At 48.7% G+C, this 18,934-nt stretch overlaps 1 protein-coding gene across 3 annotated transcripts in view; it reads left to right on the forward strand.

Moving 5' to 3' along the window:
* LOC105471179 (family with sequence similarity 131 member B) overlaps nucleotides 1-18,934 on the forward strand; it is a 30,591-nt gene that overhangs the window by 7,946 nt on the left and 3,711 nt on the right. Inside the window, exons 1-6 of one of the 3 annotated variants that reach the window (XM_011723532.3) lie at nucleotides 13,311-13,467; nucleotides 15,889-15,998; nucleotides 16,266-16,301; nucleotides 16,614-16,707; nucleotides 17,009-17,206; nucleotides 18,631-18,774. In XM_011723532.3, coding sequence (XP_011721834.1) covers nucleotides 13,440-13,467; nucleotides 15,889-15,998; nucleotides 16,266-16,301; nucleotides 16,614-16,707; nucleotides 17,009-17,206; nucleotides 18,631-18,774 — 610 coding nt within the window. In that variant the 5' untranslated portion in view covers nucleotides 13,311-13,439. Of the gene's footprint in view, nucleotides 1-13,310; nucleotides 13,468-13,894; nucleotides 14,031-15,888; nucleotides 15,999-16,265; nucleotides 16,302-16,613; nucleotides 16,708-17,008; nucleotides 17,207-18,630; nucleotides 18,775-18,934 lie in introns of those variants that run through there. The other 2 variants (XM_011723534.3, XM_071094317.1) reach the window with 2 other exon arrangements.

Here is an 18,934-nt window from a genome sequence, read left to right on the forward strand (position 1 = left end):
ATTGTGTGTTTCATTCTGGACGTACTGAGAACGAGTAGGCGTACAATGGGCAGTAGGATATCCAGGTCCAAGGCAGAGAACAGAAAATTATACTGAAGATCCACATTTATGAGTCATCTGCCTTCACATAGCAATTTGAAGCTGTTATTGGCTGGAAAAAAAAATCACCTATCCTATCAAATACTGCATGAACAGTCGAGAGGGCTAGGATATGGGCTTTGCTGGATTCTAGCATTTTATGGATAGGTGGAAGTGGGAGGTATGCACTTTCTGAGTAAAAGTCACCCTTACTCAGATGCAAGGCACATCTGCTCTTCCCCAGACCTCCGAGTCTCTGCCAGCAGTGAAGAAAGGATGCTTACTCCTCCCACTTCTCCTGTACTGTGAGTGTAGGAGTGCCTTGCCCACAGCTGCTCGCTTGGAGACCACCAGAGCTAATTTTAAGTCCCTTTTATTAACCCCAGAATGTCACTCATGGGAAGAAGCCCTTAATTCCTAGCTCCCGCTAAACCTTGGGCCCTGGCTCGCCTCCTGAAAACCGGTCCAGGGTGCCTTCAGAGCACGTAGGCCCTTTTCAGCAAGCAGTCCTCTTTTTTTGAGAGTCCTCTCTCCTTCTTACTCTAACCTGGATCATCCCTGAGGACACATCTCCTCGGCACCCGCCGCCAAATGGCAGGCAATGTTTTCCCCATAGCCCTGAATGTGGAACAGATATCTCTTTGAACTCTCATTGCTACATCCAGACAATTCTCCCTGCCTCCTTCCTAAAATCCCCCAGTTTTGAATGTCATGTAATTAAACTACATAACTACTGCCCATCCTATATAGTCATCTGTTGCCCTGGGTCACACAACCTCATTACTTTCTCTTGCTCTATTGCCCAGGCTGGAGTGCAGTGGCGTGATCTCAGCTCCCTGCAACCTCTGCCTCCTGGTTCAAGCGATTCTCCTGCCTCAGCCTCCTGAGTAGCTGGGATTACAGGTGTGCACCACCACACCCAACTAATTTTTGTATTTTTAGTAGAGACGGGGTTTCACCATGTTGGTCAGGCTGGTCTCGAACTCCTGACCTCAAGTGATTCTGCCCGCCTCAGCTTCCCAAAGTGCTGACATTACAGGCATGAGCCACGGTGCCTGGCCAAAAGTAAAAATAAATGAATAAAAAGAAAAAAATAAATGAGTAAGTCTACATACCCAAACATGTAACTACTAGTGGTGTAACCACTATTTTTTAAATTATTTATTTATTTATTTATTATTTTTTAATGTTTTTGAGATGGATTTTTGCTCTTGTTGCCCAGGCTGGAGTGCAGTGGCATGATCTCGACTCAACTGCAACCTCCGCCTCCCGGGTTCAAGCAATATTCCTGCCTTAACCTCCCAAGTAGCTGGGATTACAGGCACCCACCACGATGCCTGGTTAATTTTTGTATTTTTAGTAGAGACGAGGTTTCACCATGTTGGCGAGGCTGGTCTCGAACTACTGATCTCAGATGATCCACCTGTCTCAGCCTCCCAAAGTGCTGGGATTACAGGCATGAGCTGCTGTGCCAGGCCTTAAAAATTATTCATGAGGTATTTTACTGTTTTGGCACTAAGTCGTGGGATTTTGGTGTGTATTTTACACTTACAGCATGTCTCAATTCGCACTAGTCCCATTGCAGGTGGTCAAAGGTTACACATTGCTGGTGGCTCCCACATTGCATAGCAAGTTCTAAATAGACCCTGAGCCATCTCTTTACAATCCTAGTTTTAAGCCACACTTTCTCCAACCAGCTCCTTCTATTTTTCTAGTCATTCTCATTTTGAGCTTCAACAATCCCTTGACCCACTGGGACCTGCCATTCATGTCCATACCAGCTGACATTTCCTGGATAATCATTAGAGTCACTCCCTTGCATCTGTCTCAACTTCCTGTGCCTCTTTCTCACCCTGTGGTGCTCACTTGGCAAAACCCCAGCCTGGGCTGAGTCCAATTCTACCAACTCCATGCCTGCACCCACGCAGCTCGGTGGCGCTAGAGAAAAACACACAGCCCTTCTGACAGATCTCGTAAACTCCATGGCTGTGAGCTGCAGATGCCATCTGACCATTCTATGTCCTGATAAACATACCAGTCTCGTTTTTCCATCCAGTCTCCTACTCTCTCGGAAGGCTGCTAGACCTTCTCCTCTCTCTCCATGTCTCCTTCCACATCCTCATGCATAGCTGATGCCTTGCTTCCTGTTGCAAGGAGAAAATTAAACAAATTGAAAAAAAACCTTTCCTAGGCTCCACCTACATTGAATCAAACTAATTCCACATGCTCTCTGGCCTCATCTCCCAGCAATCATTTTGCCTCAGCCACAATGGCCTTGTCACTGTTCCTCCAATGTGTAAGGCACATTCCCATCTCAGGGCCTTGCATTTGCTAGTTTCTCTGCTGGGAAGGTTCTTCCACAGACCTGGATGTTTTCCACAGATCTGTATGGATCACCCCATTATCTCCATCATAGCCTTCCTCACATGCTGACCTCTCAGTGAGGCCTCCCATGACCATCCAGTTTAGAATGACATATACCAGCCCTTTCGTTATTATCCACCTGTTCTTTTTTTTCCTTTTCTTTCTTTCTTTCTTTTTTTTTTTTTTTTTTGAGACAGGGTCTTGCTGTGTTGCCCAGGCTGGAGTGCAACGGCATAATCATGGCCCACTGCAGCCTCTACCTCCCAGGCCCAAGCGATCCTCCCATCTCAGCTTCCCAAGTAGCTGGGACCACAGGCATGTGCCACCAGGCCTGGCTAGTTTTCTTTTTCTTTTTGTAAAGACAAGGTCTCCATATGTTGCCCAGGCTGGTCTTGAACACCTGAGCTCAAGCAATCCTCTCACCTCAGCCTCCCAAAGTGCTGGGATTACAGGCATGAGCCACCATGCCTGGCCCTTCCTTAATTTTTCTTCATAGCAATTATCACCTTAAATATATCATTCCATCCTGGGTTTTGGCACTCCCCGCAAACAATTCAGTCTCTTAATTGTTGTATTGCTGTTTCTTCCCCACCACTTCTCACTAGACTATAAGCCCCATGACAGCAGGAGTTTTAGACCATAGCACCTAGAGAGGTACTGACATAGAGTAGGTGCTCCCTAAATACTTGTAATATGGAATAAATGAATGAATAATGGAAAAAACTAACAAAAAAAGACAAAGAAGGAGCAGTCGGAAAGTCAAGAGGAGAACCAGGAAAGAGTGTTTGGAAATGAGGAAGTAACCATGAGTCCCTCACGAGGGTATGAAATGCCCCTAATGTGCCACTTAAGGTTAGAAATGAACAAAATATGTTGACATGGAGGCTAAGGGTGTTACAGGAAAGAGGTCCCTATCCAGACTCCAAAAGACGGTTCTTGGATCTTGCACAAGAAAGAACTCAGGGCGAGTCCATAGAGGAAAGTAAAAGCAAGTGTATTAGGAAAATAAAGGAATAAAGAAAGGCTACTCCACACACAGAGCAGCCCTGATGGCTGCTGGTTGCCCATTTTCATGTGTTTTTTAAAAATTATATGCTAAACAAGGGGTAGGTTATTCATACTTCCCCATTTTAGACCATAAGGTAACTTCCTGACATTGCCATGGCATTTGTAAACTATCATGGTGCTGGTGGGAGGGTAGCAGTGAAGACCAGAGGTTACTCTCGTGGCCATTTCAGTTTTGGCGGGTTTTAGTCAGCTTCTTTACTGCAACCTGTTTTATCAGCAAGATCTTTATGACCTATGTCTTGTGCTAACGTTTTATCTCATCCTGTGACTTAGAATGCCATAACCGTCTGGGAACACAGCCCAGCAGGTCTTAGCCTTATTTTAACCAGCTCCTATTCAAGATGGAGTTGCTTTGGTTCAATCGCCTCGGACAGGGGAGCCCCCTGTGTGAGCTGCTTCAGTAGAGTGAAGATGCCAGATTGGGTGAGTTGAAGAGTGCAGAGAAGTGAGGAAATGGAGAAGATGAGTGTTGGCAGCTCTTTCAAGAATTTTGACTGTGAGAGAAACTAGAGATCCAGGAAGAGAAAGATCAAGGGGCAAATTCCAGCTCCCACCTTAGAAGGAAGACATTGCTTGCATTCCTTGGCCCTGCCCCCAACACGGTTTTCCACCATCAGTAATAAAATTTGGCCTTGACTACCACTAGCCACCTCATGCATATACATGAACAAAGAAGTTGGAAAGGAAATTTTTCTTTAAGTTAAAGAGAGAAACACACCCATCACGTGGCATTCAAAATTTCCAGTGTCCTTTGGACTTTCCTGCCCACGTGGGTCCCCTGGCAGGATAATTGTGATTGATTGATTCAGTGAGTGAACAGCTTTCAAGTAGATCCCCACCCAGGAGAGCAATGCCTTGTCCCTATTAGCTTATCACCGTCACAAAACCTTAACCAAACAGTGGTCTGAACCTACACACTAGGATTACATACCCATTCTTAAATGAGCTCTGAACTGCTAAGTTAGAAAGAACAATGGCTTTTTTTTTCTTTTAATTTTATTGTGGTTGGTAAGAATGCTTATGAGGAGATCCACACTCTTAAAACTTTTTTTTTTTTTTTTTTTTGAGATGGAGTCTTGCTCTGTCGCCCAGACTGGAGTGCAGTGGTGCGATCTCAGCTCACTGCAACCTCCGCCTCCAGGGTTCAAGCAATTCTCCCGCCTCAGCCTCCTGAGTAGCTGGGAATACAGGTGTGCGCCACCATGCCTGGCTAATTTTTGTATTTTTGATAGAGACGGGGTTTCACCATGTTAGCCAGGCTAGTCTCGAACTCCTGACCTCAAATGATCCATCCGCCTCGGCCTCCCAAAGTGCTGGGATTACAGGTGTGAGCCACTGCGCCTGGCCAAAACATTTTTTTAACTCGTTTTATCTGCAAGGAGTTGAACAGTCTCCATGAGCAAAAAGATTATGAGGCCTGAGCTTATTTCAACAGGGCTTAATGTTATAATAAAAATCATAGAAAAATAATATAACATAGCTTTAGAGATGCATCATAGGATAAGGAGAAGAATGTTAGACTAAGAATTAGAGGACCTGAATTTTGGTTGCAGTTCAACCACTTACTAACTCAGCCACTTACTAACTGTGTGACTGTAAAAATCTGAGAGGTGGATTTTCCTTGTCTGTGGAAGTACAGCAAGGAACTTGATTTCTTTTCTTTCTCTTTTTTTTTTTTTTTTTTTGAGATGGAGTCTTGCTCTGTCGCCCAGCCTGGAGTGCAGTGGCGCGATCTCGGCTCATTGCAAGCTCCACCTCTTGGGTTCATGCCATTCTCCTGCCTCAGCCTCCTAAGTAGCCGGGACTACAGGCGTCCGCCACCACGCCTGGCCAATGTTTTATATTTTTAGTAGAGACGGGATTTCACCGTGTTAGCCAGCATGGTCTCGATCTCCTGACCTCGTGATCCGCCCGCCTCGGCCTCCCAAAAAGCTGGGATTACAGGCATGAGCCACTGCACCCGGCCAAGGAACTTGATTTCTAAGTACTCACCTAGTTTTAATACTCAGTCATCTGTAACTAATGCCCTATATATCCACCACTCTTTCATTGTCAGGAAAATGCCTTCACTGTTTTTTCTCTGGACTTGATTGCCTCACTTAAATAAGGACATAGCCAACTAGAGCTACAACTACCCATTATGTATTAAACACACTGTTTAGGAACAGGACCAGTTGTGGGAAAGGATAGTTAGACTTTGTAGCTGAAACAGATCTCCGCCCAAACAAGTGTTTGCAAGAGAAATCCAAGCTGAGGTTGCAGGATATTCCAAAAGCTAGCGAAGGAAAAGAATTGGGGAACCCAGAAGGAAAATATATCAGGAATCTGAGAGGTAGGCTGTCAGCTGTGCCTGGTGATAGAGAATTCTGACAGGTTGATAGAGCCTCAACCACCAGGCTGCGGTTTAGAGGCAGAAGCTGGGGAGGATGGCTTATAAGCATAAGGCAGGAGCTCTCTCCTAGAGGAGTGTGCATCAAGGTGAGGGCTAAGGGGTCTGAGCAGGGGAGACAGGGAGGCTCCAGTGGTGTGATATGACATCTGCTGCCCCTCTCGCCTGAGTTCATAAGTACTAGACAGGCAGCTACTGGAGACGATCAGGACAAGCCTTCCAGTTCCGGTTCTCATTGGTTCTCCATGGAGGAAGGAGTATAAAACTGGCAGATAGGCCTACTGAGGCTGGAACAAACAACTGCCTTGGATTCCATATTTGATCTTTCCCTCTCTTTGTCAATGCTCTGAGATTTGCTTGACCTTGAAAGATCCCATATGGTTCCTCTCTCTGGGATTGATGAACTCCATTTTTTACTGCCCACCTGGCCTCTGACTCATGGTTGCCCACACTCTATGCCCTGCCTCCTTGGTCCTGGCATCCTGCCTGGTCGCTGCTGCTTGTGGCCTGGTCATGGCGAGGACACCCCGAGGCGCTGTGTGTGCTTTGGGCCTGACTAGGAAGCAGCAGGAAAGTGCTGACATTCTTCCAGGCTTTCTGGCAGATATGCAGGATCCCTGGCTTGACTTTTGTCATCAGAATGTTTGGATGGAACCCCTAAATCTGCAGTAGGGGTTGCAGGCTTTCCCACAGACCTGCTTCCTAAAGAAAACACAGGGCAAATGCATCCCCTTGGTCACCTGAAGCATAGGCTCTATGACAGTCACCAAAGAAGCAGTTGTCTGGGCACTCTCTTCTGCTGAATCCTGCGGAACGTGATTTGGGGACGTTGACCTGCCCATGCAGGAGGGCTTTGGCTCATGGAGACCTGGGGACTGCACCAAGGAGAATGTGTCTGCCACCTTTGCCCATGCTGGTAAGCTTTCTTTTTCTTTTTCTTTTCTTTTTTTTTTTGGAGACGGAGTCTTGCTCTGTTACCCAGGAGTGTGGTGGCATGACCTCGGCTCACTGCAACCTCCGCCTCCTGAGTTCAAGCAATTCTTCTGCCTCAGCCTCCTGAGTAGCTGGGATTAAAGGTATGCACCACCACACCCAGCTAATTTTTGTATTTTTAGTAGAGACAGGGTTTCACCGTGTTGGTCAGGCTGGTCTCAAACTCCTGACCTCGTGATCTGCCCGCCTTGGCCTCCCAAAGTGCTGGAATTATAGGTGTGAGCCACGACCCTGGCAATAAGCTTTCTTATCTAACTAAAAATGGGAGTGAGCTCACCTTAGATCCCCAATATTTTACAATATTTCAAGCCTTATCTAAAAGTCAAATGAGCATGACCTGTGCTGGTCTATCTTTCATAGTGTCCAATAGATCAGAGATTGGTAATGTGAGGCCTTTTTGTCTCCACCACCGACACTGAAACCATAGAACTTCTGCCATGGACTCTCTCATCCTCTATAACTGGCTGAGCCATCCTTCCTCAGCAAACTTGCTGTGCCCCAGCACAATGGCCAGGACCCTCATCTGTTGATTACTCTGGGAACCCAGCTGGAGATGGCAGGTAGGGGTCGGGGAGAGAACTAAATCAACCACTAGGACAGATTCTATGGCCACTTCCTACTCTGTGGGAATACAGCTTACACACTGCGAACACCTGCACTCATCCATGACTTGCCTCTGAGTCTGCCCCTGTGTATGAATGGGGTCCCTTGTCAGCACCCTAATGCCCCTAAACCCCACTCTTGGTCCCCCTGTTGACTGAGTGTTTAGGAAATCACTCTGATTTTAAAGAAAATAGACCTCAGGCTGGGTGCAGTGGCTCACGCCTGTAATCCCAACACTTTGGGAGGCTGAGGCAGGCGGATCACCAGAGGTCAGGAGTTCGAGACCAGCCTGGTCAACACGGTGAAACCCCATCTCTACTAAAAATACAAAAATTAGCCAGTCGGGTGCCTGTAGTCCCAGCTACTCTAGAAGCTAAGGCAGTAGAGTTGCTTGAACTTGGGAGGCAGAGGTTGCAGTGACCCGAGATCTCACCACTGCACTCCAGCCTGGGCGATAGAGCAAGACTCCATCTCAAAAAAAAAAAAAAAAAAAAAAAAAAAAAGAGAATATAGACCTCTGTTACTGACCGTTGTGATTTCCACCCAGTCCCCAAAACTGTTCTTACAAGTTCTCCAGCATCAGCACTCTCACTTCTGACCTGTAGCAAACAGGGTATTTGAGAACCACTAGGAGTGCCCCAGAGCTGCCTGATCTTCAGGGCTGCCTCAAGATAGAGACTCTGACACCATACAAGGACATTGATAAGTAGGGACTAAGACACTTATCATCAGTATTTTATGAAAGCACCAAAGAGTTATTGCTACAAACCACTCTGAAGAAAGATCATTGCTTTTCCATTTCAAAATTTAGAAATGTAGATAGATGTATTCCTCTCTTCAGCTTATGGTCCCACCTTAATTAGAGAAAGACAAGCGTGAAAGAATGTGTATCCACTTAAATGTCCTGGACTGAGTAACTTTAATTTTTTTAAGTGAACAAATAAAGCACTTTCTACAAAATCCGGAATGGATTTTCCATCTGAGGAGCTGAGTTTAAATGCTGGCTCTTTTGCCCAGGTGCAGTGGCTCACGACCATAATTCAAGGATTTTGGGATCCTGCGGAAGGAAGATTGCTTGAGGCCAGGAGTTCAAGATCAGCCTGGGCCATACAGTGAGACCCTGTCTACAAAAATAAAAAGTTCAAAAATTAGCCGAGTAGGCCAGGTGTGGTGGCTCACGCCTGTAATCCCAGCCCTTTGGGAGGCCAAGGCGGGTGGATCGCTTGAGGCCAGGAGTTCTAGGCCAGCCTGGGCAACATGGTGAAATCCCATCTCTACTAAAATATGCACATACAAAAAATTAGCCGAGTGTTGGGGCACATGCCTGCAGTCCCATCAACTTAGGAGGCTGAGGCAGAAGGATCACTTGAGCCCAGGAGCTTGAGGCTGCAGTGAGCTATGATCACGCCATTGCTCTCTAGCCTGGTGAGCGTGAAACCCTGTCTCAAAAACAAAACAAAATTAAACACACACACACACACAAAAGGTGCTAGCTCTTTCTCTTTCCAACTGGGAAATCTTAGGGAAAAGGAAGTTAACTGAATTCTCAGTCCCAGTTCTCTCAACTGCAAGGCAGAAAGAATATCTTTCTTAGAGGTTTGTAAGAATAGACTGAAAACTCTATTCTTTAAATCAATGGTAAATTGATATTTGCACTTTAAAGTGCGTTTTATTTTTTTCTCTATCTCTCTCCTTCTGACTCTCAATAGATGATCTCGCCTCCTACTTGTCAGAGAAAAGTAGATGTCGTCAGACGGGAATCCCTCATTCTCCCGACACTAAACATGCAGCCCACTGGCATCTGCCCCGTCTTCCCTGCTGCTGGAAGAAGAGCTGGACTCCTCCCGTATAGTCTCATCCCCCTCCCTGAGCTCTGCTCCCATCTCTTGAGGTGGTTTTAGGAATTTACATTCAATATTGATTAATCTTCCCTTCTCTTATACTTTGAGCCTCCCCTTCTCAATTGAATATTTTCATAGACCTTTAACTTTGATCTAATATATCCCAATAAAATAAAAGGAACACTTGATTAAGTTGTATTTTGCAGCCGTCTCTCCATTTGTTGGGATGGATGTGAAGCTTTGGTACCTTCTTTCAATCCTGCAGGTACCACTGAAGTACCTACAGTTGTCCCTGGAGACCCTAGCTGCAAAATGGGATAAGTGTCTTGCCTGATCATTTTATCTGCGGGTTAAGCCCCTGCAGAATTAGTGAACCCCCCCAACTGAATATGTATTTTAAGTCCAGAAGTTCTTAAACATTTATGTGCCCCGGACCTCTTTGGCAACCTGGAAAGTCCATGCTTCCCTCTCAAAATAATATTAAAAGTATAAAGTAAAATACGTATAATTACAAAGGAAATCAACTATATCAAAATGTAGTTATAAAATTGTGATATCATAATACATCTGCTTCCTTTTATGGAAGCATTAAATCAGAAAAGGTAGAGGCAGGTTTAATACTACCATAATTTCAAAGTAGTGATAGACATTAAAGGATATTGTAAAAAATCTTCAGGTAATACAAACATCTGTGACTTCTATTTGATTAAGACACAGTATGATACAATACCTCAAATACTACTGTGGTTTTCTGTCTACTTGTATAACTGAGGTAAATGGGGAATTTCAGTTACAAGTGACTGAATGTAAAAATGGAATTTTTCCCATCCACAGTTATAGACTCTGGGTTCTGTCCATGGGTCCTGGGACAAGAATCTCAGTTTTAGATAGTACTGTCGCTGAACTTGATTGGTTCCTTTTGTCCAAGAACTATCCACAGGAGATTAGGAACACACACCAGCAACAACAGAGAGAATGGAAGGCATAGTCTCACCTTGGGGCTGTGTCTCAAAGGGGAAGGGTTAGGAAGTGCCAGCGCCACAGTGGGGGCATTCTGCCAAAGTCCTATATTTTTAGACTTTGGAAATGAACTGGTTAATATACTGATTTCATTGTCGAACTAAAACCTTTGAGTGGCGGCAGAGACTTACACAGGCTTTCCCATAAACTACTTGGGATGGAAAGAACGACAAGACAGGAGGAATGTGTGTGTGTGTGTGTGTGTAATTTGTTTGTCACCCAGGCTGGAATGCAGTGGTGCAATCCTGGCTCACTGCAGCCTTGACCTCACTGGCTTAAGCAATTCTTCCACCTCTGCCCCCTGAGTAACTGGGCCCACAGGCACCTGGCACACACACCCCGCTAATTTTGTATTTTTTGTAGAGACAAGGTTTTACCCTGTTGCCCTCTGCTTTCAAACTCCTGGGCTCAAGTTATTTGCATACCTTGGCCTCCCAGAGTGCTGGGATTACAAGCGCGAGCCACGGCGACTGCCTGTGTGTAATTGTTAAAGAAAAATGGGTATACTCTAATTCTTATAGCCTATTGTTTTACAGTGTCACAATAGGCCATGAACAAGTTTCCATGTCAACAAATGCAGTCATGAGATATTATTAATGTCTGCCTAATATTCTATTATGGACGTATACCATAATTTATTTAATACATCCCCAGGTTTGAATGTATAGGTTGTGTATAACCTTCCTTATCATGTAAACAGTGCTCTGATGAGTGCTGTAGTTAAATTGTTGTCCACATTCTATTTTTATTTCTTTGGAATATTCCTATAAAGGGAATAGTCATAGGACAATTCAGTAACAACCACAACAGCGATAGATATTTTAAAGATTTTTTTTTTATCAGTACTGTCAAATTGTCCTCAAGAAGGGTTGTTCCAGTTCATACTAGAACTAGGATCTTTGGCCTTGGCTTAGAAGATGGCAAGGAGACTGGGACAATGGCCCTAACTAGTGAGAAGTAGCAGAACCTTTGTATAAGAAGCCCTGCAGGGAGCAGGAAGGAAGCTGGCCAGGAATATGCCTAGAATATTCTACTTTTTTGTGTGTGGGTAGCGGGGAGGGACTGGAAATACCTTCAAGACAGAATGAGAGATGGGACTGAGTCTCCAAGACCTGGAATCCCTCGTGTTAAATCATTTGGATAAATGCAGCCTTATATAGTTGTGTTAAGGAGACCAAGGGGAGGGGTTTGCATCCAAGTTGGGACCACAGTAAGAGATACATAGTCATATATAAATATATGTATTACTCAGGGAGAGCCATAAGGAGACAGAAGTTTCAGGTGGGAAGGCAAGAGCATAATGGCCACGTGGTCCATTGCCTCATTACCTGGTCAGTCCCCTGTCGTGTTTTCTCTGCTCAAATAATAGGGATATGTGGGCAACTAGAATAATGGAGGTTCTTTGTTCCTTTTTTTTTTTAAATCATCTCTCCATCTTCTTTCCTTTGCAACTGGACAGCATATTCCATGAGAACAGAAACCGATACTTCTTTTATATAACCAACAATAGTAGATATGAAAAAAGAAAATGCTTTCTAATTCTCTCCACTGTTGAAATAAGGTGGCAGATCCTGCCACAAACTACACTAAACGATTAAAATCTAAGCAGACCTGCAACTGATTATTATCTCTTTCCTTCCCGCAGTTTTATAGATGTAGATTTGGTTTATTTCTTCATGCACATACACCAAAGGTGGATTCTCTCACCATAATCCCATCTCCCCAATCTGCAGTTCAATTGTTAGCGTCTTCTCCCACATCTTCATCTGCCACCCCATGGGATGTAGCTCTCCACTCACAATCTAAAGGTTACAAAGTTACATCCATAAGACTTAGTTTCCCTGTTAGGAGCCCACATCGGGGACCCCTGGCCCATTACCTTCTCTCTCTGCAACCTCGGAGGGACCAAAAATGGGCGAGGTGCAGTTAGAGCCTGGATGGGCACTTGCTTCTGTGAATGCCCGCCTGCCCACTCTCTCACACTTTGGGCTTTCTGGGTACAGCTTAGACAAAAAGGTCTCCTTGCCCTTTCTCATACATCTTTTCTGGACTCCACTTCTTGCCTGGTGTAACCAAAGTGCTCACTTAACCCTTGCAACTTAGACCTTCATCTCCTCCCCATGTATCTACCTGGCCCCATCCCACGAGCCAGAGGCCAATCTTTCTCTTTGCTGCTTCGGGACCGCCTTGCTTTCATTTGTCCAAGAAGACCACGTCTCAGAAAAGTTAAATTGGATTCAAGACGATGTCTTCTAGCCAGCCTCGGGTCCTGACATTGTTGTTAGTCTACTGCGAATAAACTATGCTCGTCATACTCTCCCATCCCCAACCAGGCCTGGAGCTCGACTATCTGCATATCCCCACACCCACCCCTGAATGTCCAGCGAGCATAGAGAAGTGACCCACACGATCCACTTGCAAAGACTTCATGTTCTGTTTGGGTGGACAAAATAGCGCACTTGAAACGCAGAGCCCAAAGCTGTGTCCAATCACGTTTCTGTGTGTGTCCCAGATGCGGCCCCAGGAAGAAAACAAGTGTTTGCGGAATTTGGTGGCCAAAGGCCCTTCGGCCCGGCTTTATTCTCACCACCACCCCACTTCCTCTCAGGGCATCCCCTGCCCCCAGCCCGCAAAATCCATCAACCAGAACCTCGGGGTAGGCCCTGGGTTCGTGCCCCGGCTCCCGAAACCCAAGCCGGGGTTCTCCAGGCGAGAGCCCCGGGAAAGGGGCTGGGTACGGGCAGGCGGGGGGGCGCGGCGGCGGGGGCCCCAGATCCCCGAGGGAGCGCCGCGGCACGGCCGGGGCAGGGGCGGGGAGGCGTGGGGCGCAGCCAATCCCCGGGCCGCCCCCTCCCCGGCCGCGGCGAGCCGAGCCGGGGCGGGGGAGCCAGGCGGCGGCGGCGGCGGCAGCGGCGGCGGCGACGGAGCTGCCGTGGGGAGGGATGGAGAGGGGAGGGGGGAGCGGAGCCGAGCGGAGACAGCCGCGGCGCTGCAGAGCGGCTGGGGCGGCGGCGCGGCTCCCGGTGCTCCCCCCGGCGCGCGCCCCGAGTCGGTGAGGGCCCGGTCAGGCGGCCCCCGGAGCCATGGGCTGCATCGGCTCCCGGACTGTGGGTGGGTACCGCGGCCGGGCGGGGACAGGGCTGGGCCCCCCGGGCCGCCCTCCCACCCCCTCCCCCATCCCTCTCCTCGCGCGTCCGGGCGCCCCGCTCCGCACCCGCCTTGCCCTGCTAGCTCCTTCACTTTCCCTCCGTCCGCCCGCGGTCCCTCTGTCCCTCCTTCCTGCCCGCTCTCCTCTCGCGCCTCCGGGGCTGCCATCCCGCTCGGCTCGGTTCGTTCTCCCCGTCGCCCTCCCGCAGGCGCGGTCCTCTCCATCCTCTCCATCGTCCTCCTCTCCTCTCCTCCGACGCTCGGCCCGACGCTCGGTCCCCTCATCCCTGCCCCTCCAGGCCATCCACCTCTGCTCCGCCGTCCCCAGCGCCTCCTCGCATTCCCCACTCCGGAGCAGCCCCCCGCGAAGGATCCCCGGCCTCCGCGCCAGCCCCGAGTCTCTTTCGCACGCCCCCCACGCCACCCCCTGCTGCCGCCTCCATCTGGCTCGGGTGCTTTGCCCCATCTCTCTCCCTCTCCGTTGCCTTTTTCTGTCGTTCCTGCCTCCTCCGATTCGCTTTGTTCACGTGCGTTTTCCCTCTGGGGCGGGGGCGGGATGAGTCCGGGTTCCACGCCCGGAGGGACCGGGCCAGGGCCGGGTGGAGGGAAGGGGCTGGGGGACGCGGGGAGGAGGTGGGGGCTTCGAGGCGCTGAGAGGGGTCGGGAGCGCGCGGCCCGGGAGGGTGGGGCCGGCCCTGCCTTGGCAGCCGGGGACCCGCCGGCACCTGTCAGCGGGGGCCGGCGGGGCGGGGCCGGCTCTTTATTTACCTTTGACGCGGGGAGGGAAGAGAGGCGCCTCCTAATCCACCTTCTCCCTCCAGCTTCTGCCTGGCTACCGCCCCAGACCCCCACCCAGGCATCCACTCCGCTCTCGCCGCTCAGCGAATTCATCCAGCCCTCTCCCACCCCCTCCCCCATTCTTCCCCTTTCCAACTCCCAATTTCTCCCGCCTACACCTCCTGGTGACCTCAGGCTGAGAGAATAATTCGTATTATTATTACAAACAAACTCACTCTCCAGAAGCCTGATTTCCCTGAGACCGGTTTATTTCCATGGATACCCCCTCCTCCTCTGCTTTCACCCCTTCTCCCTGGCTCTCTCCCTCCCCGCTGCCCCCCACAGCTCTGACTCAGCTCTCCGTCTCCCACAAAGGCCACCCCCCGCTCCCCTCTCCCCCCGCCGCTGCCCTCCCCTGTCTCCCTTCTCCTTAGGCTCTTCTCCGCCTGCCCCATTCCTGCTGTGTCCCGAGGGCCATCTTTTCTCTTTTCCCCCAGTCACCACCCCGCGGAGCCCCAGGGAAGAGCAGGCCAACTTTGGAGGGTCCTCCCTCCTCAGTCCAGTTCACCAGCCCCTTCCTTTCCCCCACCCCTGCTGATGTGCGGAACGCCTCCTCGTGCCCAGCCCCATTCAATGCTCCCCTTCCCAAAAATGGAGCTGACCCTAAACTCACAATTGTAAAACCTCATAAGTATAAAGGGTCTGTATGGTCAGATGGTTCAGGCAGTCATCTGATGCTTGAATAGTCCCTGTAGGAAGACCCAAGCTGTTCTTCCCCAAGACTTCCCGGAGCACCATCCTGCCCTCAGTCCAGGAGTCTCCACCAGGAGCTCTGTCCTGGCTCTAACAAGCACCCTCCTTCCCCTGAGTCCTGCAGTTTCCCACTCAGCCCTCAGACCCTGTCCACCCCTCCCACCATCTTCTGTCTTCTCTCTGACTTGAATTCCTATTTTCTTAATTCCTATTTTTAAAAGTTCTCTCTTCTCCTTGTGCTCCCCACCTTCCCTCCACTTTAATCCATCACTTGTCTCCCTACAGTCAGGTGAAATGCCTCCAGGTCACCCTTGGCTTCTCCGCTCACTGTTTCTGGGAGGACACACCCAGCTCCTTGCTATCCAACTCCTGCCTCAATTCCCAGGAGTCCTCTTCCAGTCAGTCAGACTCACGGACGCTTAGGAAGGGCCCACAGTGGGAGACACATCCCTGCCACCCTAAGCCTAGAGAAAAGCCCTTCACTAGAGCAGTTCTGCCCTTATCTATAGACTTGTAATAGAGAACAGCCCAGCTCCCATACAGAAACCCTCCAAGAGTCCTCAGGAAGGAATAAGAATTGATTTTCTGATAAAACCCAACCTCTGACCCCTCCACATAAACAACAACAAATAAGGCCATATATCAGTTTTTCTGAGTGCACTATTCTTGGTTGAGCTAAAACTGGATATTTGGGGTCAGCATTACCACTTGTCTCTCCTAAAATTTGGAGAGCGCAGGAATATAAGAGGAAATGGGCAGCTTGGGTAAGGGAGGGGTGTGAAGGGCTGGCCCCAGGGTGTCACCTCGGCTGCACAGGGAGGTGAGGGCGGGCAGCTAACTTTCTGGCCCCCTCAGGGAACGAGGTGATTGCAGTGGATTGGAAGGGCCTGAAGGATGTCGATCAAATCAACATGGACAGCACCAGCTCACTGCACGGGAGCAGCCTCCATCGGCCATCGACTGAGGTGAGACCTCACTCAGCCACCCCGAGTCTCTAGCTGCCTGCACTTCCTCAATTCCAGGGCAACAACCTAAACACTCCTTCAGACTGACACGTCTACAGAACATTTCTCACAACACATGCCAAGCAGTCCACACGGAGAACCCAGGCAGTGGTGTCAACCTCAGGAAAGCCCTCACATCCCACACTCGTGGAAGGCCCTCTGAGGAACAGGGCTTCCTTGCATTCCTGTGAGTGACTGGGATGCCCATTCCCTTTCCTCTCTCCACAGCAAACTCGAACTGATTTCTCCTGGGACGGCATCAACGTGAGTGCAGCTGCCCCCAGACCTCCCCATCCTCCCGAACTCCTCCTCCTTATCTTCTCCCTTGCACCTTCCAACGAGCACGGTATTCCTTGGCTCCAACAGGCACTGTGAGCCCTCACATTCTCAACCTGTGCCCCAGCTTTCCAGGGCACTGGGGGTATATCCCTCCTTGGGACTCTTGGGTATAGTAGCTTTCCTTATCATCTGCCCTAGCTCAAATACTTTTTCCTGGAAATCATGAACCTTCTCCAAGTATAAAGCACGCCCGTACCTTCTTATTTCTCTGCCCTTCCTCCCACGTTCCCAACCCAGCTCTCCATGGAGGACACCACTTCCATTCTTCCGAAGCTTAAGCGAAACTCTAACGCCTATGGCATTGGGGCCCTGGCCAAGTCGTCGTTCTCAGGTGAGACTCCCGATGTAGGAATGCCTTCAGACAAAATAATGCTGACAGACTCCTTGGCTCAGTCTCCCTGCTCCTTCGAGGTTGATGAAGACCCTCATCCTCACACCCTGACCTATTCACCCTTCTGTCAAGCCTCCCATCTTCCAGGCCATTCCCCCCACCACCCCATCTATGGAGTCCTTAGGGGAGCCTGCCCCAGTGGGATGGAGTCTCATGGGGCTGGGGTGGGAGGAATGGGGAGGGTCTGGTTATGGGTGTTGTGTGATATTCTGGAGGATGTGGGAAATGTCTGGCCCTGTAGGGATCTCGCGGAGCATGAAAGACCATGTGACAAAGCCCACAGCCATGGGGCAAGGCCGGGTGGCCCACATGATTGAGTGGCAGGGCTGGGGGAAGACACCAGCTGTGCAGCCACAACACAGCCATGAGGCCGTGCGCAGGGATACGGATGCCTACTCCGATCTCAGCGATGGCGAGAAGGAGGCACGTTTTCTAGCAGGTATGTGCACCCTAAAGCCTCAAGAGACACATTTTCAGGATGAGGTGGATGGCCTCCAACCTCATCCCCTGTGGCAGAATTAGCTCCATCCATATTTTGACCATAGATTCACATTTCCCAAACAGCTCTAATTCTAAATATTTTGATGTGCTAATTCAAATTAGTGCTCTTAAACATATTTTTATAATCATCTCAGAAAATGAGTGGAATTAGATGGGGATTTGTGGGTCCACCCATTCCAGATGCCTTCTCTCCTCATCATGAGACTGTCCAAACCCTGAACTCCCTCAAGTGCAGGAAAATAAAAGGGCAGGCCTTGGTCTTTGAAAGAAAGAAAGACCTTGGGGATTTCTTTTAGTCTTTGCCCCTTAGCATTTCGAGTCATGAATTCACCTACTAGACTCATTACTTGTGACAACCACTAGAAGATTAAGGGAACTGTGTGAGGAGATGGGAGGCCTACAGAAGAGGTTTAATTCCAGGAAAGTAGTGTAGGTCTGATAACAGGCATGCAATGTGCCTACAAGAGTGGCCAAGCCCTAGTGCAGGTCTAAATAAGATGCCTAGAAAGGGATAGGTCTGGAAGAGAAAGGAAGTATCGTTGTGTTGGTGATACGGGTGGGAGGAGAAATATCAGTGAAGAGGGTCACAAACATGTAGGGTGGGGGCCAGGGGCAGTACCAGCTTCAACGCACTCATGGATTTGACTAGAATAGGGATCCCATCCCTATAGGAAAAGTCTACCCATCCCCTTTTCCTTCCAATCCCTTGAACTTCCAGTTTTATATCATGGTGGACCCACAAGCCCACGATGCTCTCTTGGGGGTCTCTGTTGATCTTGAAATCTACTCTCTAGATTGCAATTCCTAAAAACCTCCAAAGATAAATTTCTGGAAATCCCGAATTTGAATCTCTTAGGATATCTCACCAGAAGACCCGTAACTCTTTCCCCTAGGAATCCTAAATCTGACTTTTTAGGAAGTCCCCCACAATACTCCATTCTCTGGGGACATACACAAAGGCTGTGCTGTCCAGTACATTAGCCACTGGCCTCATGTGGTTATTGAGAACTTGGTATGTGGCTCTTCTGAATGGAGATGTGCTTTTAAGTGTAAAATACCAGCTGGATCTCAAATGCTTCATATAAATAAAAGAATGTAAAATATCTCACTAATGACTTTTATTTTGATTATATGTTGAGATGAAAATCTTTTTATATATCGAATTAAATAAGTTCTATTATTTCAATTGATTTAACCTGTTTCTTTTTAATTTTAAATGTGGCAACTGGAAAACTTAAAATGATATAAGTGGCTTGCATGGTATTTCTACTGAACAATGCCGCACTAAGATGTCTTCCTACCCCACGCACGTGTCTAAAGATTTCGTGAGATATTTTGTGGTCGTTGCATTTCTTCCTGCAGGTGTCATGGAGCAGTTTGCTATCTCTGAGGCCACACTCATGGCCTGGTCTTCCATGGATGGTGAGGACATGAGTGTGAACTCCACCCAGGAGCCATTGGGCTGCAACTACAGTGACAACTACCAGGAATTGATGGAGAGTCAGGGTGAGAGATGTTCCGGAATCCAACCTCTGGAGCCTGCAAGGCCTCCCCAACTATCTCAGCTGCCTCCACTCAGCTCCATTCTTTTAAGACTTCCTTGTCCATCTCGGCTTTCCCATTGTCCTCCCTACTCCCTGTGCGCTCTGTGTCTTACTCCCGGTTC

This window comes from Macaca nemestrina, chromosome 4 (assembly GCF_043159975.1).
Source record: "Macaca nemestrina isolate mMacNem1 chromosome 4, mMacNem.hap1, whole genome shotgun sequence".
Classification (NCBI taxonomy): Eukaryota; Metazoa; Chordata; class Mammalia; order Primates; family Cercopithecidae; genus Macaca; species Macaca nemestrina.